Raw genomic sequence first — 27,787 nt, forward strand, 5'->3', positions numbered from 1 at the left:
AAATTGGTTTAGAAATTAAAAATTGGCCTCTGGAGATGGTTAACAATTGTTGGGCACAGCTGAGCTTGGAGGAGGCTACAGAGGTCTGTGGGATTGGTTCTCCAGTTTGAGGACATCTCTGGAGTCTCTTTTGCCTCCTGGTCAGCTGAGACCCTGGAAGAGATGCACATTCTGCTAGGCTGGCAAAGGTTCTGAGCTGGAGTCTGAGGGAAGCTGGTGAGAAGTGGAGGTTGGGCAAGGGCAGTGGGATGGAAGGGTGGATTCCTGTCTCTTGGAAAAGTGTACTGGGGCCCTTTCCACCTTGTGGTTTTAGGAAAGTTTTAATGGCGGGAAACCTTGTATTTGTATTTGCCCTACTCTGGTTCCTTTTTTTCCCTCAGTACAATGTGGTGAAGAAATGGCTTGAGGTGGAGATTGCCCCAGACATCCGGGGGAGAATTCCCTTATTGCTCACTTCTCTGAGCTTCAAGGTCAGTGTGCTTGAGATCCCTGGAGAGGGGACCCAAGTTCCCTAAGCTTGGCCCAGTGCCTGGTGTGTGGGTTTACAGTGGATTTGAGGAAGCTTGTTCTTTATTTAAGGGTTGCTTTGGGAGATACTTGCTTTGGAGACTTAAATGCTATGGTTTTGGATAAATGACAGCCTTTCTTCAAGCATCACAGGAGTTTTTTTATCCTTCCAGGTTCTGAAGCATCCAGATAAGAAGTTCCGGGTTGGCCAGGCCCTGAGGGCCACTGTTGTTGGCCCAGATTCCTCCAAGACCTTCTTATGTCTGTCCCTCACAGGTGTGGGGATGAAACAGTGCCTGGTCGGGGAAGGGAAGCGGTGGGAAGGGGTGGGATGGGTTTTCAGCTATTGCTTGAGTTGGAGGACCCCTTCGGTATTGGAATCCTCAGAAAGCCTGGTGTGGGACCTTCTTGGAACAGTTTTTCTCTTGGGCTTTGCTCTGGCCCAGTTACTCCACTGCTCTCTGAGTTACCTTTACCTATACAGGTTACCCTTACCTACACAGGTGTTTTTCTCAAGTCCCTGGGAAAGAGTTGTCCACCACTTGGCCCTGAGGTTCTTGGCTACATGGAAGGGTGATCTCAGTCTAGATGGTTCTGGATCACTCAGCCCGGATATCCCAAGTCTGGGCAGCCTCCACCTTCCCCAGCCTGTGTGTGGCTGGCATTCCCGCTCCTCCCTTAGCTCATTTCCTCTTCCCTGAATCAGGTTGGTTCTTCCACCAGGTACTCACAAGCTTGAGGAAGGGGAAGTGGCCATGGGCCGAGTGGTGAAGGTGACTCCCAACGAGGGGCTGACCGTCTCCTTCCCCTTTGGGAAGATAGGAACAGTCAGTATATTTCACATGAGTGACTCCTACTCCGAGACGCCCCTGGAAGACTTCGTCCCCCAGAAGGTTGTCAGGTAAGCGAAGTGTTCTTCCTCTTTTCACCTGTCTGTGGAATTGGTATATTTAAAAAAAAACGTTGTAATACATGACTTTTTATCAGAAAAACAGGTATATGAAATAGAAAATGAAAATTTCTGTAACCCCTCTGTTTCTCTACCACTTTTTGCCGTTATGTACTTTGATTTCTATCTTTCTAGACTTTAATGCATATATATATAGTTTTTCTTTATATAAATAATAGAATATCATTTGATATACTGTTTTTTTCTCATAGTTTATCGTGAATTTTTTTCCTTTTCTATGCTAATATATCAAAATCTATTTTGTCCTTTTACCTTATTTTAAAACGTTTGTTTAGTATGCTGGGGTTTTTTTAATTGAAATTTGTGTAACCAATTCTCTGTTGATAGACAATACTTTTTTTGATAGACAATAATGTTGAAGTATCTTTGTACATATATTTGGGTTTTTTGGGTTTTTTTAATTGAGACAGAGTCTGGCTGGAGTGCAGTGGCGTGAGACAGAGTCTGGAGTGCAGTGGTGCTCGACACAGCCTTTTTTTAACTGAGGCAGTCTGGCTGGAGTGCACTGCGTAGGCTGGAGTGCAGTGGCGCAATCTCAGCTCACTGCAGTCTCCTCCTCCCAAGTTCAAGCAATTCTCCTGCCTCAGCCTCCCAAGTAGCTAGGATTATAGGCATGCGCCATGACGCCTGGCTAATTTTTGTACTTTTAGTAGAGACTAGGTTTCGCCATGTCAGTCAGGTTGGTCTCGAACTCCTGACCTCAGGTGATCTGCCCATCCTGGCCTCCCAAAGTGGTGGGATTACAGGCGTGAGCCACGGTGCCTGGCCCTTTTGCATATATTTGGATACTAATGCAGGTATGTTTGGTAAATAAATTCCTAGAAGTGAAATTGATGGGTTACATACCCTCCAAAATGACTGTGCTAATTTATGTCCCCATTAACAGTAAATATGACTGTCCATTTCTCACACCACTGTTGGCACTGGATATTTTAAATTTGTGTCTCAGCCATTGGTTCAGCAAAAGTTGATCTCTTGTTTTTTTTCTTTTTTTTTTTTGAGATAGAGTCTCGCTCTGTTGCCCAGGCTGGAGTGCAGTGGCACAATCTTGGCTCACTGCAACCTCTACCTCCTGGGTTCAAGCGATTCTTGTGCCTCAGCCACCCAAGTACCTGGGATTACAGGCGTTGTGTCACCATGCCTGGCTAATTTTTCTGTTTTTAGTAGAGACAGGGTTTCACCATGTTGGCCAGGCTGGTCTCAAGCTCCTGGGCTTAAGTGATCTGCCTGCCTTGGCCTCTCAAAGTGAGCCTCCGCACCCAGCCAATTGGAGTTTTAAGACTGTTTTAATAGCCTGAATAAACTAAACTTGAGGAGACAGATTTCAGCTGCATCCAGTAGTCAGCTGACAGTACAGTAGATGCCCTTGGAGGCAGAGACTGGAAAATAGTAACTGCCCTCTCCTGTCTCAGCTGTCCCAGCCACCAGCACCTACCTGCCTAAATTCTCAACCACTCACAACCACTGCACGGCACACACATGCCCAGGGCCTGGGAGAAGACAAAGAATGAGTCCTAGAGACAGCCAGGATCATCTCTGGTTTCTCTTGAGGCTTAGATAATGAGGTTGTGGTTTTAAATGTGTTTTATTGTGGCCAAACCTACGATAAATTACTTGCCTAAAGGTAGACGGTCCCTTGAGGTTCTGTCCAGCTCTGACGGCTATGATGCCACGTTACCAAAGGCAGACATCTGTCGTGGGAAAATTTTGGACTGGATTTTTGCTGAGATCCTTTCTACTTCTAAGATTCTGTATATTATGGTTTTGGACTACTAATTGCCATTTTAGATGAAATGTTTAGAGATGCAACCCTGCTGTCCCTCCTGGAAGCACTGACCCGCCTCCTCTGAACTGCTCTTGTGTGTCTGCAGTAGTACCTAGCTGATGCCTTGGGCATGATCTCCTGGGGTTAGTGTGTCTCTCTGCTGAGATCAAACGTTCTCAGGATCTAACACAGAGCTGGTTCTTCTTTTAAGGACATACTGTATGCCTCTGTGAGACTTCCTTTTCTTCTTCCCTCTCTCCCTCCCCTTTCTTTCTTTCTCAGGGTCTTACTTAGTTGCCCAGGCTAGAGGGCAGTGGTGTGATCGTAGCTCACTGCAACCTCAAATTCTTGGGCTCAAACAATCCTCTGTCCTCAGCCTCCCAAGTAGCTGGGACTACAGGTGTGTGCCACCACACCCGGCTTTTAAAAAAAATTTTTTTGTAGAGACAGGGTCTCGCTTTGCTGCCCAGACTGGTCTTGAGCTCCTGGCTTCAAGCAGTTCTCCTGCCTCGGCCTCCCAAAGTGTTGAGATTACAGATGTGAGCCACTACACCTGGCCCCAACACCCTTGTTAGGTAAGAAGAGTAGGTAGTGTTATTTCTTTTTTTTTTTTTTTTTTTTGAGATGGAGTCTTGCTCTGTCGCCCAGGCTGGAGTGCAGTGGCGCGATCTCGGCTCACTGCAACCTCTGCCTCCTGGGTTCACGCCATTCTCCTGCCTCAACCTCCCCAGTAGTTGGGACTACAGGCGCCCGCCACCACGCCCAGCTATTTTTTTTGTATTTTTAGTAGAGATGGGGTTTCACTGTGTTAGCCAGGATGGTCTCAATCTCCTGACCTTGTGATCCGCCTACCTCAGCCTCCCAAAGTGCTGGGATTACAGGCGTGAGCCACCGTGCCCAGCCCGGTAGTGTTATTTCTATTTAATAGACTAGTAAACTGAAGCCCACAGAGGTGACGTGACTTGTCCAGAGTCCCTCAGCAGGTTTTCAACAGAATGAAGAAACATGACCAGAGTCTCTTGTCTCCTCACTCCTGCCTATTGGTCAGCCTGGAGGAGAGGAAGCTGAGACCCTTTGCTGTTCACAGATGCTGAAAATTGAGCGTTTCCTTCTCTTTTGCCTTCATTCAGATGTTACATCCTGTCCACTGCAGACAACGTATTGACTTTGTCGCTGCGATCATCCAGGTGGGTTTCTGTGTTGTTGGAAAAAGAAAGGAGGAAGACCCACTCAGGATCAAGGGGAGGCTATGTGTATCTGACACAGAATTTTGGGCTTCCCACCTTCTCTGCTCATCACTTTTTATCCTGAACCTCTTTTACCCAGAAAAGCTGAGGCTGTTCAGATTGCTGCAAGAATCCTGTCTGCTCAGGCTCTTGTTTTCCAGGGAAAGGGTCAGATATCCAGATGTGGGTGTCCAAGGTTGCAGATGGTAGTCCTGGTGAGGGGAGATGCTTTAGCCTCCAGGGTTCCATTGTAGGGGTGAGCGTGCCATGTATGGAGTTGGCTTGAGGTCAGCTTGCTCTATGGTTAGACATCAATGTTAATGAGGCCAAGGCTTTAGGTTTGACCTCTCTGGCTTGGTCCGCCTCTCCCCATTTCTACATAGCTGGGCCCCAGGCACCTGCTTCTGGCCTGGCAAGATGTTAGGAGAGAGTAGAGTTGGGCTCTAAAGGTTATATCCTGCTGACAGGTCCAGAGTCATATTCTTATTTACTAAGTATGATGGTTGCAGGTGTATTGGGGGTGGCATGGGACAGTGGAGGTTAAAGGTGTGCATGTAAGCCTTTTATTCCTTTAGAACAAACCCGGAGACGAAAAGCAAAGTAGAAGATCCAGAGATTAACTCCATCCAGGACATTAAGGAAGGGCAGCTTCTGAGGGGCTATGTAGGGTCCATCCAGCCACACGGTGTGTTCTTTCGGTGAGTGAGGGGGGCTCTGCACCCGGACCCAAGTGCCTTCCCTGAGCCTGTGTTGCTCTGGGGTCCACTGTGTTCCTCGGTCAACTTCTTTGATGGGAATATGAAGGGAGGAGAGTTTATGAGTCCCCACTCATTTTTAAAATTCCAAGTTTTCTAATACTTTTAAAACAACTGTTGAGTTATTAGTTATTTGGTGTTTTGGACAAATAATATGGCATTTCTAATTTCTGTTCTAAGTAAGTCTGGGGCCGGGCGTGGTGGCTCATGCCTGGAATCCTAGCGCTTTGAGAGGCCGAGATGAGAGAATTGCTTTGAAGGCCAGGAGTTCAAGACCAGCCTGGGCAACAAAGCAAGACCCCCATGTCTCCAAAAAAAATTAAAAATTAACTAGGTGTGGTAGCATGAGCCTGTAGTCCCAGCTACTTGGAAGGCTGAGGCGGGAGGATTGCTTGAGCCCAGAAGTTCGAGGTTACATTAAGCTATGATTGTGCCTCTGACCTCCAGCCTGGGAGGCAGTGATACCCTGTGTCTAAAAAAATTAAATTTAAATTAAAAAATACATAAATGTGGATGTTCTGTTTTAGTGTTTGATCATGATTTGTAAGTGTTTGTTCTGTGAAATCACCTCATGTTCACAAGCACCTGATACTGCAGCCTTCCCTGCCATGCTGTTTCTGCAGTTTCTCCTAGCAGTTTGTGATTTATATATTATGATACCACAGTGTGGAGTAAAAAATACCCTCAATCATATCTTCATTATGCTTGATGATGATTTCAAGTTTACAAAGCCCACTTCATCCTGCTGAATGCCAGGAACTTATGTCTGTCACAAATCCTTGTCACAACTTGAGTCCCTGTGAGAGTGAAGTCCCGAGGCCTAGTTGGAATTCTATTGTTGCGTTTGTGACCACAGGACTCTTGCCTCTCTCCTTTCAGCCTTGGCCCCTCCGTTGTGGGTTTGGCTCGGTACTCCCATGTCTCCCAGCACAGCCCGTCCAAGAAAACCCTTTATAACAAACACCTCCCTGAAGGGAAGCTGCTCACAGCCAGGGTCCTACGGTAGGTGCCTTCCCGTTCTCTCTCTCTCTGTAATGTGAATCAAACCCCTTTCTCCAGGAGCCCTGGGAGGAGATTTCAGGGTGAACTGTAAACATAATGGCTTGCGTAGTGGTGTTCAGATGAATAAAAGGCCTTTGTTTGGAACCTTCTCCCCCAGTGCCTGTGAAAACAGGTGGTAACTTATCGCTGCATAGCTCCTGTTGTTGGGGATGGTGGAGGGGGCATCACATCTACCCCCTGTATTTTTCTACTAAGCATGAAAAATTGTGCAAATCATTCTTGAGAATATTGAAAGGACTCCCAAGGCAGATGGGGGCAGGGCCCAGAATCGTGGGCTGATCGGGAGGAAAAAGGCCTGGGCCGCCTGTGGTGTCCTCTACTTTTTATGATGTCTTTACCTCCCCATCTTGCTCTGTCATAGCCTTAACCACCAGAAGAACCTGGTAGAGCTGTCTTTCCTCCCCGGAGACACTGGGAAGCCAGACGTGCTTTCTGCTTCCTTGGAAGGGCAACTTACAAAGCAAGAGGAGAGGAAAACAGAGGCTGAGGAGAGAGACCAAAAAGGGGAAAAGAAAAATCAGAAAAGGAATGAGAAGAAGAACCAGAAGGGGCAGGAGGAGGTGGAGATGCCCAGCAAGGAGGAGCAACAGCCCCAGAAGCCACAGGCGCAGAAGCGGGGCGGGCAGGAGTGCCGGGAGTCTGGGAGTGAGCAGGTGAGGTCCTGCGGAGGGCTGCGGCTGCCTGTCCTCCCCTGGAGGGACAGCCACGAGGGCGTGGGGACAGGGCACCCAGTGGGGCCGAGGGAGGGTGTCGCCTGGGGCTGCAGGAGGATGCTCCTAGGCATTCTCCCACCTGGCCTCTCAGGAAAGAGTGAGCAAGAAGCCAAAGAAAGCCGGCCTGTCAGAGGAGGACGACAGCCTTGTGGACGTGTACTATCGGGAGGGAAAAGAGGAGGCAGAAGAGACGAATGTGCTGCCCAAGGTGAGGGTGACGTCGCGGGGAGGGGAAGGCTGCTCCAGGCCAGGGAAGAGCTGGGCCATCCTCTGCCTCATCCTCTTTTACTTCATTTCCTATAAAATACGAAAGCAGGGGCTGTCAGTTGCCTCCATTGACCGTCAGCTCCTTGAGGACAAGGGACTCTTTTTACCCAGAGCAGGCTGCATAAAATAAATTCTAAGGAATATTTATTGGGTGGAACTGAATTAAATTAGGAGGCTGGGCAGATAAAGAGGAGGCTGAGCCGTTCTGAGCCTGCATCCTCCAAAAGATGAGAATAGTAATACCGGGGCTGAGAGGACCGGGTATGGGATGGCTTATAACCATCTGGGCAGGGCCTCCCTGCCACCCTCAGAATTACTGTCATCTCTCTGTCCCAGCTCTACTGTTATTTTTATTTTTATTATTTTGAGACAGAGTCTCGCTTTGTCATCCAGGCTGGAGTGCAGTGGTGTGATCTTGGCTCACTGCAACCTCTGCCTTCCAGGTTCAAGCAATTCTCATGACTTAGCCTCCCGAGTAGCTGAGACTGCCGGTATGCACCACCATGCCTGGCTAATTTTTGTATTTTTAGTAGAGAGGGGGTTTCGCCATGTTGGCCAGGCTGGTCTCGAACTCCTGACTTCAAATGATTGGCCCGCCTCAGCTTCTTAAAGTGTTGGGGTTACAGGTGTGAGCCACCACACCTGGCTTCCACTGTTATTTTATATACTGGTATGCATATGCATGTGTGTGTGTGAAAATTTTGTTATCTAAATAAATGTATTTACAAAGAAAACTTTTATGTTACTGCTATAAAGTTTCCCCAGTGGGCTGGGGCCTGGCATGGCCTAGGAGGAGAGGAGAGGAGAGGAGGGGTCTCTGGGCTTGGTAGGAGTCCATGCTCCTCCAGGTGGGCTGGCACGGGGGAACAGGGAGCAGCCTGAGCCAGGTGCTTTCTTTAGCGCCTCTGTGTTCCTCCAGGAGAAGCAAACCAAGCCAGCAGAAGCGCCCCGGCTGCAGCTATCTTCAGGCTTCGCTTGGAATGTGGGACTAGACTCTCTGACCCCGGCCTTGCCACCTCTAGCAGAGAGCTCAGACAGCGAGGAGGATGAGAAGCCACACCAAGCCACGGTGCTGTATTTTGCAGGGCATGTCCTTTTTGCAGGGACCCCTTGGTGTCAGTCTCTTGTGCTCTGTTCCTAGACTGGGTGTCTTCCTGAGTGAGTGGGGGAGGGGGCAGCGGCCAGTCCCAGGCCAGGGGGTATATATAGAGCCCTGGGCTGCCCAGCCAACTCGTGGCTTCCACCACAGACCTCCCCTAGGCCTTGAGGAGCAGATGACTCACGGTGTTTCTGCTTTCCATAGCAGATAAAGAAAAGCAAGAAAGAAAGGGAGTTGGAGAAGCAGAAGGCAGAGAAGGAACTGTCCCGCATTGAGGAGGCGCTGATGGATCCTGGGCGGCAGCCAGAGTCCGCGGATGATTTTGACCGACTGGTGCTGAGCTCCCCCAATAGCTCTATTCTGTGGCTGCAGTACATGGCTTTCCACCTGCAGGCCACGGAGATCGAGAAGGCCCGTGCCGTGGCTGAGAGGGCCCTTAAGACCATCTCCTTCAGGTCTCAGCTTTGCCCCAGGGAGCACTGTGTCTTCGCACGTTCTGGGCTGGGAAGTTTCTCAACCTGTGGGGTAGCTCCTCCTAGGCAGGCCGGCAGCATTTTGGGTGGCTGCCACCAGGGGCCCATGGGTCTTCAGGCTTTCTGCCATAGCTGCGGCCATCTGTGAAATAGATCTACTCATTTATATTTTATAGTCTTCTTCCCTGAAACTGCTAAGGGTAACCTTCACAAGAGTCCATACACTTATATGAGGGAACCAGTTTGAGCAGAAACACAGTAAGAAAAGAACTCACTACATACCTGGGCGAAATCCCTGTGGTGGTTTTCCAAACAGAGGGAGTTTTTGAGGCCTAATGAAGAGGGAAGGCAGTACTTTGCTTCATCCTCTTAGCTTGAAGAGAGAATCAGACCCAGGACTCTGCGTCCAGCCCAAACCTCAGGCCCGTTTGGGATCTGGTGGGCATCCTTTCTAGGAATGGAGGCAGAATCCAGGAGAGCCTCAGACTCAACCATTGGGGTTGGGGCAGGGGTTCCTAATGCTGCGGGAGCTGTGGGGACACAGCCTCTTAGGGTCTACATTTGGGGTGGGATCTGAGGACACAGATAGAGGCTGGGAGGGGGAGATGGTTCCTGAGTCTGTCTGGATGGGGCGGGAGGCTCACTGGTTTCATGTGGCGCTCATGTGCTGACTGCTCTCCCTCCAGAGAGGAGCAGGAGAAGCTGAACGTGTGGGTGGCTCTGCTGAACCTGGAGAACATGTACGGCTCTCAGGAGTCCCTGACCAAGGTCTTTGAGCGAGCCGTGCAGTACAACGAGCCTCTCAAAGTCTTTCTCCACCTGGCTGACATCTACGCCAAGTCAGAGAAATTCCAGGTAGGAGGTTGGGCCACAGACGAACTCCTGGGAGTCCCAGGGCCACAATCTCAGAGAAGAGCCCCTGGGGTGCTGGGTCCAGTCCTGCTGTGAGCTTGCCACCCAACATCGGGGCCCCAACTTCCCTATCTTCCAAGTAAAAGAAGTCATTTCCCTCACCTCTTCTTCAGGCCTGCGGGGTCAAGGTGAGGGAAGGAGTGGCTTTGGAAGTGAAGGGGCAGTGGACCCCTGGTGTGTCTGCCTTGGGCTGCTGGCAGGGCATCACAGACAGAAGGGGACGTCCCGGCCCAGCATCCGCTCTGGCGTTTCTCCTACTCCCCCTTGTCATTCTCATGTTCTCCTAGGCTAGGACCACCCTCCCATGGGTGCGGATCAGCAGGGAATCCCCTCCGTCGTGTTGTGCCTGTTCACTGTGCCCTTCTGTGAGCCTCCCTCCCGCTCCTCTCAGGTCTCTAGCATTAGGCCCTGAGAGTGATTTGGTGTCTGGGAGCCCAGGTCTAGCTTCTTGTGAGTGTTGCTGCTTGTCTGTCTTGTCCCCTCTGTAGTATCACACTCTCCTCAGCGTGCCTCGTCTTTTCCTACAGGAAGCTGGTGAACTCTACAACCGGATGCTGAAGCGTTTCCGGCAGGAGAAAGCTGTGTGGATCAAATACGGCGCCTTCCTTCTGCGGAGGAGCCAGGCTGCAGCCAGTCACCGCGTGCTGCAGCGAGCCCTGGAGTGCCTGCCTAGCAAGGAGCGTGAGTGCTCATTCCCAGCTCCTGAGCCCATGAGCACTCCAGGATCGGGGAGTAGGAACTGGCCATGGCATTGCTTCTTCTAAGTCAGGAGAGCCTTGTGAGGGCTTTCCTCTTGCTGCCTGTTGATTCTCTGCCCCTCAGCATAACAGTGCATGTTAAATTTCAAATGCCAGGCTCCAAAAGATGGAGGAACAAAACGCAGTTAGTACTAGTTCTGTTGCCCCTGGGATCCCCCACCTCTTCTGTGCCCAGAGAGTGGTGTGTCTGCAGTGCCCATCTGTGTATTTGGCCCCAAACCCACCCCTTTTGGGTCTTTGTCCCTCTTGTCACAACCTGAGTCTTGGGACCCAAGAGCAGGGAGTCAGGTGCACGCTGACCCTGCGGAACACTGTGTTGTGGTGAGGGGGCTGTCTGCTTGTTGGGTCTCTGAGCAGTCCTCTCCCTGCAGATGTGGATGTCATTGCCAAGTTTGCCCAGCTTGAGTTTCAGCTGGGGGATGCAGAGCGGGCCAAAGCCATTTTTGAGAACACGCTGAGCACCTACCCAAAGCGCACAGATGTCTGGTCGGTCTATATCGATATGACCATCAAGCACGGCAGCCAGAAGGACGTCCGGTGAGTGGGGCAGCCGGCCAAGGCCGAGTTCCTCAGGAGAGGGCGTGGTAGGCACTGGTCCCACAGCAGCTCTCAGCATCCCAGTTCTCTTACTTGATCTAGAAAACCAGCTAGATGTGATGCCCCAGGCCCAGTGACATTCACTTCAACTCCTCTTTCTGCCTCAAAGGCCAGCATCTGGTCTGTGTCTGAAACCATTGGTAGGAGGTAGCCTTGTCAAGAGACTCGAGCTTCTCTCATAATTAACACTGTTCCTGACTCTCATTGTAGACTACTTTCACAGGCATTCTCTTGCTTTTGACCCCAGCGTCTCCACAAGACAGGGAGGGTTTAGAGATGAGTAGACTGAGGTCCAAAAAGAACAGGTGCCTCACCCAAGCCCTTCACTGAGCTGAGCTTTTCTCATAGAAAAGCTCACTATGTATGTTTCTCACTGTTGTGTCCCCCATCCCAGTAGCTTTGTCCTGATCACTGTGTGGCTTTAAGCAGGGAAGTCCCTTACCATCTCTGGGTGTCCATCTGCTCATCTGGAAGATGAGGGTGGTAGTGCCTCTCCCCAAGGCATCATGAGAGTTCATCATGGATTAATAAAGATAATGGTAGAAGTGGGAGTCCTGGATGGGAGAGGGTCATGGTTCCAGGGCTGAGAGCAAGTGGGTGAGTGCTAGGCAGGAAGCACGTGGCCTGGGACTGAGAGGCAAATGCCACTCTGCTTTTCCTCAACAGGGACATCTTTGAGCGGGTCATTCATCTGAGCTTGGCCCCCAAGAGAATGAAGTTCTTCTTCAAGCGCTACCTGGACTACGAGAAGCAGCATGGCACTGAGAAGGATGTGCAGGCAGTCAAGGCCAAGGCCCTGGAGTATGTGGAGGCCAAGAGCTCAGTGCTAGAGGACTAGTGGCAGGCTGGCTCTGTGGGACACTGTCAACAATGGGCCAGCCCGGCCCCGCCTCGAGTGCCTGGGCACTCGGAAAACTGTTACCTCAGGACTCTATTTAAATGCTGCTTTTTCTGCAGCACCCTTGGGGGAATCCTGTCAGGATGAAAAGGAAGTTGAGATTTTTTAAATCCCTCTTCGCTTGCTTTATTTTCAGTACCAACTTGTTATCTTTTTCCTTATCTGAGGCTACCTGGGGATTGTGGGCAGCAGGCCACTGGACTCCCAGAAATGCTGAGGGTCCCTCTTCCAGGGGAGTTCCCTGGGGAGCAAGAGTAGAGGGGCTACTCCCGAGGGTCCTGTGGTCAGGGTCCTGCTTTGTCCCTGGCAGGCTGTCAGTCCAGCTGGAGGGGGTCAGTAGGCTCCAGGGAGTGGGCCCTCCCCTCCGATCTTGGAGTCTCTGGGTGTTCCTTCAGCCTCAGCCTCACTGGTACCTTCTGCCCTTTAGGGGAGGCTATGAGTCTGGGACAGGAGGACAAATTCAGAGCCCAGAGGGGAAAATGGAGAAACCTGGGCTGCTGAGGAAAGCCACGGGTGTTGGCGTGAACTGATGATGTCTCATCCCACGCCCACTATGGCCACATTACCTAACCTCTCCATATCTGGGCTATTCAAAGTCTTGGAGGCCAGCACAGACCCAGCTAGTTGTTGAAGCCAGTTCTTTTTTGTCTTGGTCATGAGGGAATTAAACGTTTTCTCTGGCAGAGCTTTAAGTGTCCTGAGAGCTTTTCCATGGGAAATGACTGAGTCATATGCCAGGAAGCCGGACAGGGCCAAGGGAGAGCATCCAAAGGTTCTAGAGGTGGGGCGGATGGCGGGCAGGGATGGGAGGAAGGAGAAGCTGGGGCTGGCCTGCTTCTTGGACATGAGCGCTAGGTGCCCACTGAGCACAGAATCTTCTGACTCGTGAAATTTCAGACTGTTTCCTTCTGAGAAAGGCCAGGCTTCATCTCTTCCCCACACCAAATCAGATAATAGAACCCAACTGCAAAGAGATCATCAGCCCCAGAGCCTTCCCCTGTGTTGAACCCCTGGCACTCACTGCACCCTCCCTGCCACCCCGTGGGCCATTTTAGTCCTGTCCCCTTCCCTAACACGGCATAGGATTTGGGCCTGGCCCTATGACCATCAGCCTGCTGTGGCATGCCCATTCAATCACACAGACACCAGGCTAGTCCTTTTAGTAAGAAAAACTTTATCAAAAATGTAAATATATAAAATAAGGCCAGAGGCTGCACTGGAGGCCACTTCCCAGTGGTGCACTGCTGTGCTGGGTGTCCCTATGCAGCTAGACACGTTAACTGCATAGAGTACCATAAAGGAGCCCACTGGTGAGCTTCACTGTCACCTGGCCCTGCTGGCTGGGGCTTCCATTGTCTACTGGGTCTGTCCACACCCCAGATTGCCTTGTGGTCCTTTCCCCTGGCCAAGAAGATAACAGTTTTTTAAAAATCCCCTTCTGATATGGATGTGAGCAAGCAGTGGGGTTCAGTTTGGGACCAAGTAGTGCCATTTACAAAGAGCATGGGAAGCAGCTCCTTAGGAGGGGAGCAGGGCCATCTCCACGTTGTCAGGGGCCGCGCCGTTGCCTGCCAGACCCTGGGCCCACTTGTGCAGGCGGCTGTAGAGTGGGAGGCCCTGGTTCTCACGGTACAAGTAGACGCCGGTGATGGCATTCCACTGTGGCCGTGGCTGCGTGCCTTCCACTGGGAAGTTGGCAACCAGTTCCTCATCATCTTTGTTGAGTGCCACAAAGCCAAAGAAGCGGCGCACATTGTTGGCAGCGAGCACCCGAGAGTGCACCTCGGCCGTGCGCTGGAACAGCTGGTCCTCATTGGCGCGGTACTGCGCCCAGTAGGCCTCCTGGCGGTAGCTGAGTGGTGAGCAGTAATGCTTGAGGCACTTGGTCAGGAACACCAGGATGGCCACCACGCCGATGAGCAGCCATCCAAAGAGCTGGCCAGAGAATGGGCACAGTTCAGGAGGGGTGAGTAACTGCCTAAGCCCTACCCCCCAGAGCGAATGGAAAAGGAGCAAGTTCCGCTTGGGTAAGAGATTGTGGCTGTGATTCCATCGTTTCCTTACCCCCTTTAACTCACACTCTACTTGCGCTTAGACTTAGTCTGTGTTTTCTGCTGCCACCCCTGCAACTTTAAGAGCATCTCCTTCCCCTGCTATCATCTCAGGCCATCAAAACCCAGCTCAACCTGCCAGGCTCAGCTCAGTGCACCTCTGGGAAGGCTTCAAAGGCCCCTCTGGGAGCACTTGTGCCTTTTCTGAATCTCCCGTGGCCTGGTTCCTCTCATCACCATCTGCCTTGTTTGGAGGTCACACATGTGCTTGTCTGAAATGCTTGGAGGGCAAGGACAGGCAAGGTCATCCTTGTTTCACCACTTGCTCCTGTACAGAGATCTGGGGGCATTTGATCAGCAGCAAATAAGTATCATTTCTTTGTCTACCATCTTCCAGCTCTGGTGCTATCTCCAGCCTTTTCTCTCTTTAGGTTTCTTTTTCTTTTTCTTTTTCTTTTTTTTTTTTTGTTGTGTTTTGTTTGAGATGGAGTCTTGCTCTGTCGCCCAGGCTGGAGTACAGTGGCGTGATCTTGGCTCACTGCAACCTCCACCTTCCGGGTTCAAGCAATTCTCCTGCCTCAGCCTCCCAAGTAGCTGAGATTACAGGTGCCCACCACCACGTCTGGCTAATTTTTGTATTTTTAGTAGAGAAAGGGTTTCACCATATTGGCCAGGCTGGTCTCGAACTCCTGACCTCCAGTGATCCACCTGCCTTGGCCTCCCAAAGTCCCGGGATTACAGGTGTGAGCCACTGCCCAGCCTCTGTTTACATTTCTTATTTACCTAGAGAAGAAACCTTTTAGAAAATCTGTGCTCCCTTGAGGTCAGGAGTTTGAGACCAGCCTGGCCAACATGGCAAAACCCCATCTCTACTAAAAATACAAAAATTAGGTGGATGTGGTGGCTGTGTGCCTGTAATCCCAGCTACTCGGGAGGCTGAGGCAGGAGAATTGCTTGAACCCAGGAGGCGGAGGCTGTGGTAAGCCAAGATCGTGCCACTGCACTCCAGCCTGGCAAGAAGAGTGAGACTCTGTCTCAAAAAAAAAAAAAAAGAAAAAAAAGAAAACTTGTTCTCCTTCCTGTCTCTCCCTCACCCCCTGCTTCTCTAAGTTAACACTTGCAGCTGAGATTTTCTGCTACTTCCCAGTTCTCTTCCCTTGCCCTCTGTCCCTTGACCAACCTCCTCTCCTTCAGAGCCCAGCTAAGGCTCAGGACGGCAACTGCATCTTCCTGACTCAACACTCCATCCTGACCCAAGGGACTCTCCTTAGGTCAGCAACACTTGAGGCTGACTCAGTGCTTGGCTGGGCCCTTCCTGGGATAGGAATGTGTTCATCCCCAGAGCCAGCCACACTCCACTGTCAAGGGCCCATGCTCAATCTGGCTGGGGTAAGAGGCTTATCTGTGATTGCAATTAAGGCCCAGACTGAGCCAGAAGAATGTTCCTTTAATGTTTAAAACTAATTTGGTCATATACAAGTGAGATTTACAGTAAAAAAAAAAAAATTGATAAAACTCTCTCTTATTTGTGTCTGGAATTGGCCCTTGCCCCACCATGCACCAGTTAACCAGCCCTGATACCTAACACTAGTGCTTTCCCACAGACCTCAGCCCCTGAGGACCAACCCCAGCTTTAGCACTAGGCCATCCCCGGACCTCTCACCAGCCACCACTGGGGAAGAGGAGCTTCCCTTTGCACAGCTCCTTACCTGGGACTCATACCTGAGCCTGCGGCTGACCTCCTCCCGGAAGTCTGACAGGTTGTCAGGGTTCTCCTTGCAGGGGAACCTGGCCAGGATTTCAGTGGCATGGGCTGATGGGAAGTGCTCTTCCCTGGCCGTGAGTGAGGAAGGGTCCACGAACTCACTGAGAGCACAGACATAAGCCTCACCACGCAGCAGGGAGATGACAGACCAGGTGACAGGGGCCACAGCCGCACGTCCCAGGATGGAGCTTAGAAGGAGGAAGGTGGGGGCGGCGGAGCAGTTCTTGGTCCTCCGGTGCTGGCACTCGGCCACGAGATTCCAGGTGTGGTTGTTGAGGATGATGCCAATGATGAAGAGCACCAGGGCGGGCACGCCGATGGCTGCCAGCCCGTACAGGTAGTTCCGGGCCGGCGAGCAGGGGCAGTGGAAGGCCACCACAGAGAACAGCTCCTGGCTGCCCACCGTGCCCAGTGCCACCAGGCCGTTGAAAATCATCACATCCTTGCTCTTGAAGAAAAGTGACAGGAAGCGGAAGTTCTCTGCGATCAGGGCTGCCATGGCGATAGTCGTGGCGGGGTGGATTGCAGGAGAGGAGGCAGGAGGAGACGGGATTGATGGTTGCTGGTGGTACTAGGAAGGGGCACAGGATGGGAGGCGCTGGACGGCAGGGTGTGGTTGTGCTATTTTATCCCCAGCTGTGGTTGGCCTGGTGTTTCCTGTGGAGCAGATGACCGATAAGTGTTTCCCTCTGAAAACCAGGAGTTGAGGAAGATGCTAGTGTGGACAGGCTGGGGAGAAAGGAAGGACCGCAGGGCCCCAGGGAAGTGACAGTTGCCACTGTGCACTGAGTTCCTCCAGGGCGCATGGCACCCCTCATTTCCCATCCTCACAGTCCCACGTTGAGCTGTGTGCCCGCCATGCACTAGGGAAAGTGAAGGCTTCCTGAGGACGAGTGGCTCGCCAGGGTCACAGATGAGAGGCAGACTGAGATTCAAGCTTGGGTGACCTGCCTCAAATGCTTAGGTTCTTTTTGCCACCATGAGCTTCTCCTGGGGTAGGGCTTGGGGGTGGCCCATGGTGCTAATGCATGTGGGGTGCTGACCGGCTTTCCCTCTGGGAGTCCAGGTGGCGCATATTAGCAGAGGGGCCAGGGACTCCTTGGATCCAGGGTGTGTCCTTAGGGTCTCAGCCTTGAGGGTGTAAAAGCTATAGAGTGAGTGTCCGGGTGGATAAGGGACTTGGATAGGATCCTGCCGTGTGGGCTGGGGTGGGTACAGCAAGATGCCAGAATCCCTGGAGTTCGCAAGGACATTATCTTTTTGGAGACCTCAGGGTCTGATCACACTTCATGACTGTTCTCTGGGCCTCAGATTCCTCATCAGTGAAAAGAGGATAAATCATCCTGAGCCTTGCTCTTTCCTAGGGATGTTGGAGGGAAAGAAAAGAATAAAAGATCCCTGATTGTGCTCTGCGTGAAACTCTCCATCTCTTCCACCCTGTCTTGTCTTTGGGGTGGGGACGATTCTCCTGCCTGCAAAGATCAGGGAACTGAGAACTGAAGAGGATAAAGTGCCTTGCTGAGGCCAAAGAAATACAGAGGTGCCACAGCAGGACCTCTAACCACAACCTAAGGAGACTTGGGAAGTGGATAAGGGTGATTCTGCACTAAGTGAACCCTCTTTTTTTCTGTCTCCTACTGACCTTGCCGTGTCCATCCACGAGTATCCTGAAGAACCTCCTCTTCCGCAGCCGTGACCCCTCTCCTATCCAGCAGCCTCCCAGCAGCCCCGCTCCACCCCGCCTGCCAGCAACAGGAAGCCCTGGTGAGACCAAAGGCTCAGCGGTGCCACCAGCTCATCCGGAGATTATTCTGCCTTGGTCTGGGCTGTAGCGACGCTGGCAACCTGCCGGGAAGTGGCCATGGCCTCGGGCAACAGCGAAGTTTAGTCCAACTCCCTTCCCAGCCTCCACCCACACAAGCCTGAGAGACAGGCCAGGGTGTGGCCCATGTCCTCCCCATCTGGAGGGTGAAAAACAAAACTCCCCAGGCCAGAGGAAGCCAGGGAGTGGAGGGATGGGGTGGGCGCCAGACACAGACCTGGCCCTGTTCCCTTCCATGCTTCATGGAGGGATCACCCCTTCTAGATCACCCCTTCCGTCCCTGCCAAGGAAGGCTGCCGGATGGGCTCAGGCAGAGCCATGTGGCCATGCAGACTCCAAGAAAAGGAGAAGCTGGAGGAGGAGGACCAGGAGGAACAAGAGGAGGAGGAGGAGGAGGAGGAGGAGGAGGAGGAGGAGGAGGAGGAGGAGTCTGATTCTTCCCCCACTTCACAGCCTGGAGCTTCCAGCCTAACTTCCTGGGAAAGGCAGTTTGCATCACTGCTGGGGATGAATGGGTTAAAGTCAGCCCCCTTTGCCCCATCCTTTTCCCTTCTTGGCTTCTAGGCTCCTAATTAGCTCCCTGTGGAGGCCCTGGGTTCATAAACTGGCTCAAAGTGGGGTACAAGATACCTGCACAGGGTGGGTGGTGAGCAGAGGATGGGCCAGGCCATCTTCTGAGACCACTGCCCCCAGGCCAAGGATGGGTCACATCCAGACCCCCAGTGGGACCTCCTCCAACATCAGTGACGACAGGAGACTGGCGGCTCGGGGAGGGGCAGGACTGCTCCCTGTTCAACCGGGTGGAGGGAACCTCAGCTAGGGGCCTCTCTCCCTCTGGGCAGCGTGGGACCGGCCCCACCATGCTCCGCTGACACCTGGCACACCCCAGGGAGGGCCCCTTCCTTACCTGGGGCCAGCTGTGGGCACTTGTGGCCATGGCCTCCTCGGGGCCGGACTCTCCAAGTGGCCTCCAGGAGGGCGGTGCAGGGCAGCGGCGGCCTCTGCCGTTCCCTCCCGCTTTTCTTCTGCACGGGGGCCTGGGGCTGGTGGCGGCTTCAGACTAATCTAACTCCAGAAAAGAGAGAAGAAAACAGTGGGATGGAGTCTGCGCGCCAGTGAGTGGAAAAACAGCCTCCCGGCGCCACCAAGCAGATGAGGGCGGGCCCCGAGGGCGGCGCGAGAGGAGAGGAGCCGAGAGGAAGTTGAGGTGCCTGTTCTGCAGCTGCTGCGCGTCCCACCGACCCGCTGCTCGCCGTCCCTGGGCGGTGCTGGCCCTCCGCCCTCGGCCCAGACCCGGACCCGGCCATGCTCCACACCAATGGGACCAGTCGGGAGGGCCACGTGGGGATGTGGAGGCATTGGGGAGATCTGACCCAGACCTGCCCCCCATGACAGTTTCAAGAGCACCCCACGTACTTGACCCCCGCTGGGCAGAAGCTACCGAAGGAGACCCCGCGAGGGTCAAGGGAGGGTGTCGTCAGGCCCGCGCTGAGCCCTGCAGGATGCTCAGGGCCAGGGCCCCACCCTCTACTGGCCCTTCTCCCTCAGAGTTGTCCATTGACTGGACAAACCATCCCCAATGCTGACTCTTTCACCCATAGTCAGCTAACTCCCCGGGACCTGCTTTGGATCCCTGGAGGGCTGAGGATTGAATTCAGGAGCCTAGGGATTCTCCGGGTCCTGCAGGCAGAGCTCCAACTGGTGGGTGAAAGTTACAAGGAGGCAGGTTTCTGAAGGAAGCCCTGTGTAATAATCAGAGCTGCCCAGCCTGTATCTAAAAGTGGTCAAGATGCGGGCTGAAGCGTCACGGGTCAGGAATGCTGCACAGGAGAGTCTACGGACAGGCTAGATGACCCTTAGCATGGAGGGAGAGGACCCCCGACGTCTGTCAGCTCTGCAGTGCTCGTGGTTCCCTCATGGTGGAGCTGCCGAGTGACCCGCTGGCCTCCCTAAGCTGGGCTTGACCATAGTACGAAGGAAAGAAAAGGTACCAAGTTCTGCTTGTTTATTTGTTTGTTTCAGATCCCAGCATGTGCTAAACACAGTCCCAGATCCTTCCCTAAAAGTTATCTTCCTCTATCCTTACCACAATCCTGAAAATCAGGTCTTTTTTAAAAAATAATTTTTTCATTTAAAAAAAATTATAAATCTTCTCTTTATTCTTCTTCTTCTTATTATTATTATTATTACTTTACAGAGACAGAGTCTTGCTATGTTGCCCAGGCTGGTCTCCAACTCCCAGGCTCAAGTGATCCTCCCTCCTTGGCCTCCCAAGTGCTGGGATTACAGGCATGAGCCACTCCGCCTGGCCAAGCAGGTCTTCTAATATCCATTTTATAGACAGACACACTGAGGCTTAGAGTGGCTGGGTGACTGGCCACAAGTCCTGCAGTGCTGGTATTTGAACTCAGGTGTGCCTGACCCAAAGCTTTGCTCTCCTTCACATTTGTACCTCCTGATTCCTCCAGGCCTTCTCTTCCCACTGGAAGTGCTGCCGCCCACCAACATACACCTTGTTTTTTGCTCATCCTAATCCTCCCTGACTTCAGGGCCCATACCAACTCCTACCTCCTGGAAGAGCCCTCCCAGCCCACCTTGGCCCACAAAGATCTGAGCAACTCCTCCCAAATAATTAAGAGGAGGGAAACTGGACCCCAGAAGTGGGAATAGAGGGAAGGATGGATAAAAAAGGATGGAATCATGTCAAGATCAAAATGAATCCTTAGATGCTTGGGACTTACGTCTCAGAGCTGAGGGCAGTGCTGAGAAACCTATCTGTACCTCTGTTTCCTCCTCAACAAGATGGAAGCTCAAGTGTTTGTGTTGCTGTCTCATCCCTGCCCAGGGGAGGAGGAAGGAAGTCCTTAGGTTCAGAAATCAACAAATACATTAGCCACCCTGTGCTGGGTGCCTACTATGTGCCATGTGCTTTTACACACAGCAACCCCATGATGGCGGGCCGGGGGGGCCTCATCCTCATTGTATAGATGAAGAAACGAAGGCACAGGCAGTGATGCAGCTGGCCCAGGGACAGGGTTTGTGAGTGGTAGAGACACCATTTGACCCAGTTCTGTCTCACTCTGGAATCTGAGCTGCTTTCTCTTTACACTGCTCTCCTCCACCCTCATCCCACCTGGGCTAGAGCCTTGGAGCTCTTCTTAGCCTCTTAGAACTCCATCCCCAAGAGGTGGGGTCTTTGAGAAAAATGGAGAGACTTCAGCTTCTGTGTCTAACTTCTCAAGCCTTGGGGATGGTCTGATTTCCCCTGGAGACCTGGATGTTACGGGGGTATTAAGGTGGTTTTTCAAAGACCCCTCTACAGGAGGACTTTTGTGCTTGGTTTGTGCTAAATAAACACGCAGTCCACCTGGACAATTGTCACATGACCCCCATGGTGACCACACACTCTGGCCTCTTCCATGTGAACCTAGCTTCTGACATCTTGTCTCATCGCCTGTCACCTCAGGTGTGTCACACCAGGTAGGCTGTGTGTCATGTCCTTATGGACCTGCCCCGGCACACCCAGTCTCACCTACGACACGCTTGCCCAAATCAGAGGGCTCCCACTTCATGAGACGCCTGATGATTCCCACTCCCCGAGCCCGGAGCATAAAGGAAGAGAGGTACTGAACAGCCACAGATGAGGGTGGACCCTGGGGCAGGGATGTCTGTTGAACCTGGGAGGAGACGGTGAACATCAGCCTGGGAAGGGCTGGGCAGAGGGGAGCCATCGGTCCCTGTACGTGCCATGACAGTTCCGACCCCTTTAGACTAATACTGCTCATGGGCCCACTGCCCTAGGGCCATCCAGGGCAGTGTCACACCTGAAGGCATCAGATCCCCTTCCAGCTCCAAATTTCCTGCCTCCAATGGGCAGGCGAGTGCTAGGGAGTGTGGATCTGCCTAGGGGAGTACTGCCCAGCACTGAAACCCTTCCTTTTTCCACCTGGTTTGGGGGTTGGAGGGGCTGTGGGCTCAGATCCCCATTCCTGCCTCTTCAGCTGGCCACGCCTCACACTTTGCTGAAGTAGGTGGCCACCTCCTTACGCGGAGGCCGGGGCCCACCCCCAGCCCAGCCGTTGCCCATCAGCGGTGGCTCCTCCTGGCCCAGCCGCAGAGGCGGTTTGCATTTGTGCCAGCTCGTGAGCAGCCTGTTCATGGTGCCTTGATCCGTGATGCCACGCAGCTTCTCCCTTTCCTCCTCCGCACCATCGGGGGTCGTGGGGGCAGCTGCGGAAGCAGGGGCCGTGGCCAGTGTCCCGTGGGTGTGACCCAGCTCCAGGTCATGGTTCATGGCCTCGAAGAACTGCTGGATGCAGACCTTGGCAAAGGCTTTGGCGTGCTCCGTGCACGTCTCGTCGAAGAGCTTGCGCTCGATGTCGATATAGTGGGACCAGTACTTGCTCTTGAGGAAGGCGGCCTGCGTGAAGCAGGGCCGCACAGAGCGCACCACGAATGCCAGCAGAGTGGTCAGCAGCACGAAGGACCAGCCCAGCGCCTGTGGGAAGATGAGAGAGAGTCACGGGGCACTGTCCTTGGGCCTCCGAGCCTGTTCAGACTCCCAAAGCACTCTCTATGCCAGTGCCTCTAGGGCAAAGAGCACAAATTGGGCAAGTGAGCTTGCCTCTTGGCCTCCATTTCCTCATCTGTAAAATGGGCATAGAAATTGAAATAATGGAGATAGGTGCACCTCATGGAAAGAAGATCACGTGGGTAAAGCACCCACCATGCTGGCGGGGCACCCAGGGCCCAGGAGTTAAGTGGGCAGACCCTGGAGTTAGGCTGCTTGGGTTTGAATGCTGTCTCCACTATTTACTAGTTGACCAGGAGCAAAGCACTCAACTTCTCTGTGCCTCAGTTTCCACACCTATAAAGCAGCTGGTGGTAGCACCTATCTCAGAGTGTTGTTGTGAGGACTGAGTGTGATAAGCTTAGTGCAATGCCTGGTACCCAGTGCTCAGTGACTATTAACCATTACTGTTGTGCCAATAGGCCCTCACTTACTTACTGTGCCTCTTCTTTCAGGAAGCCTTCCTTGATCTCCCCAGGCCATAGTGGCCCATTTTCCTCTGAGTCCTGAACCTCTCCTTTGGCTCCTAGTATTGTCACCAGTGCCAAGTGAGCACCTCCTCTGTGTCGTTTCTGAGCTGGGCCTTCAGGGGTCATAGAGGCGAATCAGGCAAGAAATCAAACTCCGTGCTGAAGAGCACCCTGCGCTTGGTTCCAGCTCTGCTCTGTCACCTCACTGCAGGGCACGGGGCAGGATGCTCCCCTGGCCCACGCTTCAGGGTTAGGCCCCAGCCGCACAGAGAAGCACTTGGGCAGATCAGGACTGGGGCTGAGGGCAAGCCCAGATGACTATGGGGCCAGGCAGGCCGTGACAGAGCACACGGGGTGGGGAGCCACTGAGCATGTGCACAGGCTGGGGGCACCCCAGCCTGTTCCAGGAGTACACGCGGGCCTGGTGGGGCTGGATTTTCTGGATTTCCAACTTGAAAATCTGATTTTTATGTGAAAAATTCCGATTTTTATTTTAATCTTATTTACTTTTTTGTTTTGAGACAGGTCTTACTCCGTTACCCAAGCCAGAGTGCAGTGGCACAATTACATTTCACTGCAGCCTTGACCTCCCAGGCTCAAGCAATCCTCTCACTTCAGCTTCCTGTGTAGCTGGGACTACAGGCGTGTGCCACCAAGCCTGGCTAATTTTTTTCTTTTCTTTTCTTTTTTGGAGACAGGGTCTCACTATATTCCCTAGGCTGGTCTTGAACTCCTGGGCTCTAGCAATCTTCTTGCCTTGGCCTCCCAAAGTGCTGGGATTACAGACATGAGGCACATTGTACCCGGCCCATTCTGGTTTTTAGAAGATGCCAAGAAATTCTAAAGTTGAATCTAGAATTCAGTCTCTGAAGGCCAAATGAAACGCGTATAGGCCAGGCAGCCTGTGGCCTCTGGGGCCCTCTCAGCTTATGATGTGGTGGCTTAAAGGTCAGGTGGAATGACAGCTGCCAAGGCCCTGAGGCCGGGGACGATGGGATGAGTGCCCACAGGAGAGGAGGCACAGGTTAGGGAGGAGAGGGAAGTAGAGTTCAGTCGGGGTGCTTAGAGCATGACATTCACCAGGACCATCTGGGTGGTGACAGAGGCCTCCCGGGAGAGAGGCCCCTGCTAGAGTGGGAAGCCAGGGGTGTCTGGACTTGCCAGGGCAGAGTGTGCACGTTTCTCCAGTCCTTGCAGAGCAGGCTGGCCCCGGCCCCTCGCCCTGACAGCACCTGGTCTGCCAGCTGTGAGGGCAGGCTGCCTGGGTGGTCCTCCCCACACGGCACTGACTGGGTTGGAGAAGGCCCGAGAGGCTTGGATGGGTGAGCATGGAGGGGCAGAGGATGTGGGAGTAGGGCTGGGGAGGACCCTCACTCTGGCTGACCCGTCAGTGGTCTCTCCAAACTGCCTTTCCATCACATCCCAACAGGGCCTCCTCTCTCTCACCCATGCACTCCCTTCCAGGACACCCTGGTCCTCAGCTCCCACTCCCCAGCAGGGAAGCACCAGATGGGGGCATTTGCTAGGGAAATGTACCCAAATGGCCTACCCACCCACTGGCCTCACCACTGCTGAGGCCCGGAAGAGGGAAAGCATGCAAATTCCTCCAGCTTCCAAGCTCAGAGATCAGGATGGGGATGCAGGTCCACTCTGGGGACCTCAGGACAGGGGTCAGGCCCACTCACCAGGAGCCTCTGGACAGAGGGAGCCAAAGCACGTTCTCCGGATGGCCCTGGGCTGAGGGCAGATGCGTGGCTCTGCCTTCAGCCTCAGTTGGGAAGATGCCCCCCACACCTCGGAGCTCCACCTGAGCAGAGGCCCCATTTTGAGAGGTAGGGGGATAGGGCCCTCCTAGAGGGACCTTGATCTGCCAGGAAGAGCCAGCGTGAAGCCATGCGGCCCCTCACCTGGGAGATGCAGCGGAGGTAACGCACGGCCACCTCTCGGGCCAGCAGCCAGTCGCCATCGTAGATCTCAGGGCAGGGCACCCGGGCCAGCAGGCGGGCGAGCTCGGGGGCAGGAAGGCCGGGTGCCAGGCTGCCGTTGCCCAGTGCGCTCACGGGCACGGCAGTGCAGAAGGCACAGAGGAAGCATTTGCCGTCGAGTAGCGTGACGGCCACCCAGACGACAGGCGCGATGAGGGCGCGCTGGGCCATGGAGCAGAACATGTAGCGCAACACAGCGGGGTCCTTGGCCCGGCGGCCCGGCGGCCGCTTCCACTCTTCGGCCAGCATGGACACGTTGTTGTTCATGACCAGGCCAAGCAGAAAGAGCACCAGGGGTGGCGCCAGCAGGATGCCCGCGCTGTAGGCCGCATTGTAGCCCGGCAGGCAGGGGCAGTTGAAGTCGAAGGCCGAGTACATCTGGGCACTGGCCAGGGCCATGATGCCACAGATGCCGTTCATGAAGGACTCCTGGTTGGACTGCAGGAACTGGAAGATCATCCGGAACTTGTCCATCATGCCCCCTGTGGGGCCCGACCTCCTCTTCCCAACTCACTGCTGCCTCCAAGAGGGCCCCTGCTGCCCACCCTGCCCACTGGGTGCCCACCTCATGACTCGGGCTCTCCTGGCTGGGACCAGCAGAGCTCAGAGCAGAGGCTGAGGTCACTGTCGCTTTGAGGAATATTTAGTCAGGTGCTGGCTGAGAGGGTGCAGATTGACCAATCCTGTGGGTTCAGCCAGGGCTGTGCCCCTCCCTCCTGGGCTTCTCTCTCTCTGCAGCCGCCTCCACCTCCGGCGCTAGCGCCTGCTAGAGACCAGCTTTCTGTGGGTGTGGGAGGGAGGGAGGGAGGGGCGGGAGAGAAGGCTCAGACACAGATTGGGAAGACACTGTCTCCAGCAGGGCTGGAGTTTGGAGAGTCCAGGGCTGCTGCAGGGGCCTGAGGTCCTGGACCTTGTCTTCTGGGCTCCTAGGAAGCTCATCGCCCTCCTTTTGCCCTTCCCACTGGGGGGTCTCCTCCATGCTGTATCAGAATCCTAGAGGGCTCCTCCATCAGTTCCCCGATGACGGTGTGGTGCTGCGGTGGTGGTGGCTGCAGTGAGGGTGCTGCTGGTGGTCGTGGGGATACTAGCCACAGAGGGGATGGCAGTGGTGGTGCGGGGGATGGTGCTAATGTGGACGTGGCATAGAATGAAACATCCTGGATTTGCTGGCAGAGGACTTGAATTTGATAAGTTGCCTGGGCAGGGGCTGTGGCCTATGAGTGTGCTGCAGGGGTCCTTGTGTCAGCCTGCCTGTGTCTCTGTGGGTGTGCCTGTGTGTTTGTGGGCTGTGGATGGCAAACCCTTTCCTGGCTCCACCTCTGACCTCTACTTCCCCAATCAAAAAATAAAGGGGTCTGCATGCTGACAGCAAGGGAGTGAAAAAATTAAATGGGTGGGGTGATGGGGTTTCATGCCTGGAGTTTGGGCCTCCAGAGTGCCTGCAGAAACCTGGCCAGCCCTCCTCCACAGACACATCAAAGAGGAGGAGCTGAGCATGCTCGCTCTGATGCCCAGGGCTCTCCCTGACCTCCCAAGGGCAGGTCAGATCCAGCTCCAGCCGGGGGGCTCCTGTCTGGGGAAAGGGGTGGGGTCTGGGGCTGAGACAGAGCCTGGCCAGGACATCCCCATGGGGCCCACAGATCTGTGCCTCCCCATGTGTGTGCCCACACGTGAACTCACTGTGCCTTTGGGCCTCTGCATCTGTGTATCCATGTGTGTGTGTGACCACGTTAGTGGTCTTTGTGTCTGAGGGTCTCTGTATCACTGACCAGAACCAGCATTGACCCAGGCTTGCCCTGGGTGGAGCCCCATGGCAGGCACTTACATGCATTGCCTGTGTAACCTTCGTACAATCCTATGGGACAGGTACTGCCATCCCCATTTTACAGAGATGGGGACTGAGGCTTGGAGAGGTTAAGTTATCAGCTGAGAGTTACCCAACTTGTAGGTGGAGGAGTGGGACTGGAACCCAGGCTAGCCCTCTCGTGGGGCTGGGAGTGGGGGGTGGAGGAGGGGTCAGGAAATGTTTTTTGGCCTTTCTCTTCTGGGCGAATCAGGCTCCTGTTCTGCTGGTCTGGGTGGAGATGCTGGAGTGTCACCAATAGGATACAGTGGGGAAGGATGTTGCTCCTCTTGCTGTCAGGCTGGGCTTGGGGCAAATGGAGCCCCCAGGCTGGTAGCCTCTGGAAGACCCTTGCAGAGGCTCCCCAGGGAACACTATAGATGGATGGCAGGATGAGGGAGGTCCAGTGATGGAGGCGACCTACCCTGCACGTCTCCTGCAGTGTTTGCGTGCATGGCCAACAGCAGGTGTGAGCTGATGCCAGAGCTGGGGTGCGCTTGGGGTGGTCCAGGAAACCAGGAGGAGTGGTTTCAGGGGGCCACCTGGAATTCTGTCTTGTATATTGCACACAGCTCCCTGTTTGTAGATAATGTGCCTTTCTAGTAGTGCCCATACTGCCTGCTCTAACCACATATACACATTCTGCAAATTCTAAGCGCAGTGTTATTTTAAAATACTTGAGGCTGGGCACAGTGGCTTAAACCTGTAATCCCAGCACTTTTGGGAGGCCAAGGTGGGAGGATTACTTGAACCCAGGAGTCTGAGGCTGTGGTGAGCCATGATCACAATACTGCATTCCAGTCTGGATGACAGAGCAAGACCTTGTCTCTAAATAAATAATAATAATAATAATAATGATAGTTTGATTAGATTCTCAATCAATCATTATCATAAGAATTTTGGTTGCAGGGTGGGCACTGTGGCTCACAGCTGTAATCCCAACACTTTGGGAGGCCAAGGAGGGAGGATTGCTTGAGCCCAGGAGTTTAAGACCAGCCTGGGCAACATACAGAGACCCAGTCTCTATGCCCGAAAAAAAAATGTGTTACAGTTGTCAGTGAGAGTGAAGAGTGAGGGTTAATTCTTTTTTTTGAGACAGGGTCTCACTCTGTCACCCAGCCTGCTGTGCAGTGGCATGATCTCAGCTCACTATAACCTCTACCTCCCAGACTCAAGCCATCTTCCCACTTCAGGCTCCTGAGCAGCTGGGACTATAGGTGTGCATCACCATGCCTGGCTAATTTTTGTATTTTTTCCTTGTCTCAAAAAAAAAATTATC

The 27,787-nt window shown here is 53.4% G+C and overlaps 3 protein-coding genes across 5 annotated transcripts in view; 1 reads left to right on the forward strand and 2 right to left on the reverse strand.

The window, feature by feature from the left end:
• The window catches only part of PDCD11 (programmed cell death 11), a 49,264-nt gene extending 36,577 nt beyond the window's left edge, over positions 1 to 12,687 (forward strand). The window contains exons 23-36 of one of the 2 annotated variants that reach the window (XM_034931417.2): positions 381 to 470; positions 681 to 783; positions 1,231 to 1,408; positions 4,373 to 4,429; positions 5,044 to 5,166; positions 6,103 to 6,225; positions 6,647 to 6,938; positions 7,090 to 7,206; positions 8,185 to 8,334; positions 8,569 to 8,819; positions 9,524 to 9,692; positions 10,277 to 10,430; positions 10,879 to 11,044; positions 11,771 to 12,687. In XM_034931417.2, the coding sequence (XP_034787308.1) occupies positions 381 to 470; positions 681 to 783; positions 1,231 to 1,408; positions 4,373 to 4,429; positions 5,044 to 5,166; positions 6,103 to 6,225; positions 6,647 to 6,938; positions 7,090 to 7,206; positions 8,185 to 8,334; positions 8,569 to 8,819; positions 9,524 to 9,692; positions 10,277 to 10,430; positions 10,879 to 11,044; positions 11,771 to 11,942 (2,145 nt within the window). In that variant the 3' untranslated portion in view covers positions 11,943 to 12,687. The remainder of the gene's footprint in view (positions 1 to 380; positions 471 to 680; positions 784 to 1,230; positions 1,409 to 4,372; positions 4,430 to 5,043; positions 5,167 to 6,102; positions 6,226 to 6,646; positions 6,939 to 7,089; positions 7,207 to 8,184; positions 8,335 to 8,568; positions 8,820 to 9,523; positions 9,693 to 10,276; positions 10,431 to 10,878; positions 11,045 to 11,770) is intronic. The other variant, XM_034931418.2, reaches the window with a different exon arrangement.
• Positions 12,688 to 13,156: 469 nt separating this feature from the next.
• Positions 13,157 to 18,800, reverse strand: CALHM2 (calcium homeostasis modulator family member 2). 2 transcript variants are annotated; one of them, XM_008950872.5, is made up of 3 exons: positions 18,548 to 18,800; positions 15,763 to 16,475; positions 13,157 to 13,937 (listed from the first exon to the last, which is right to left on the reverse strand). In XM_008950872.5, the coding sequence occupies exons 2-3, from the start codon at positions 16,315 to 16,317 to the stop codon at positions 13,521 to 13,523; spliced, it is 972 nt and encodes a 323-aa protein (XP_008949120.1). In that variant the 5' UTR covers positions 16,318 to 16,475; positions 18,548 to 18,800; the 3' UTR covers positions 13,157 to 13,520. The 2 variants fall into 2 exon arrangements, with proteins under 2 accessions (XP_008949120.1, XP_063463946.1); XM_063607876.1 differs by lacking the exon at positions 18,548 to 18,800 and adding an exon at positions 17,461 to 17,560.
• CALHM1 (calcium homeostasis modulator 1) lies at positions 13,157 to 25,327 on the reverse strand. Its single transcript, XM_034931420.3, has 3 exons — positions 24,588 to 25,327; positions 18,548 to 22,138; positions 13,157 to 16,475 (listed from the first exon to the last, which is right to left on the reverse strand). Exons 1-2 carry the CDS (start codon positions 25,140 to 25,142, stop codon positions 21,653 to 21,655), a joined length of 1,041 nt encoding a protein of 346 aa, XP_034787311.1. The 5' UTR covers positions 25,143 to 25,327; the 3' UTR covers positions 13,157 to 16,475; positions 18,548 to 21,652.
• Between the last annotated feature and the right edge of the window lie 2,460 nt (positions 25,328 to 27,787).

The sequence above is a fragment of the Pan paniscus genome, chromosome 8, assembly GCF_029289425.2.
Source record: "Pan paniscus chromosome 8, NHGRI_mPanPan1-v2.0_pri, whole genome shotgun sequence".
Taxonomy (NCBI): Eukaryota; Metazoa; Chordata; class Mammalia; order Primates; family Hominidae; genus Pan; species Pan paniscus.

Excerpts from the sequence above, each read along its gene's own strand:
- CALHM1 (XM_034931420.3), bottom strand. The coding sequence starts at position 25,142 with ATGATGGACAAGTTCCGGATGATCTTCCAGTTCCTGCAGTCCAACCAG. Across the intron at positions 22,139-24,587 it reads ACCTCCGCTGCATCTCCCAG|GCGCTGGGCTGGTCCTTCGT; the intron begins GTGAGGGGCCGC and ends ATCTTCCCACAG.
- CALHM2 (XM_008950872.5), bottom strand. The coding sequence starts at position 16,317 with ATGGCAGCCCTGATCGCAGAGAACTTCCGCTTCCTGTCACTTTTCTTC. Across the intron at positions 13,938-15,762 it reads GGCTCAGGTATGAGTCCCAG|CTCTTTGGATGGCTGCTCAT; the intron begins GTAAGGAGCTGT and ends TTCTCTGGCCAG.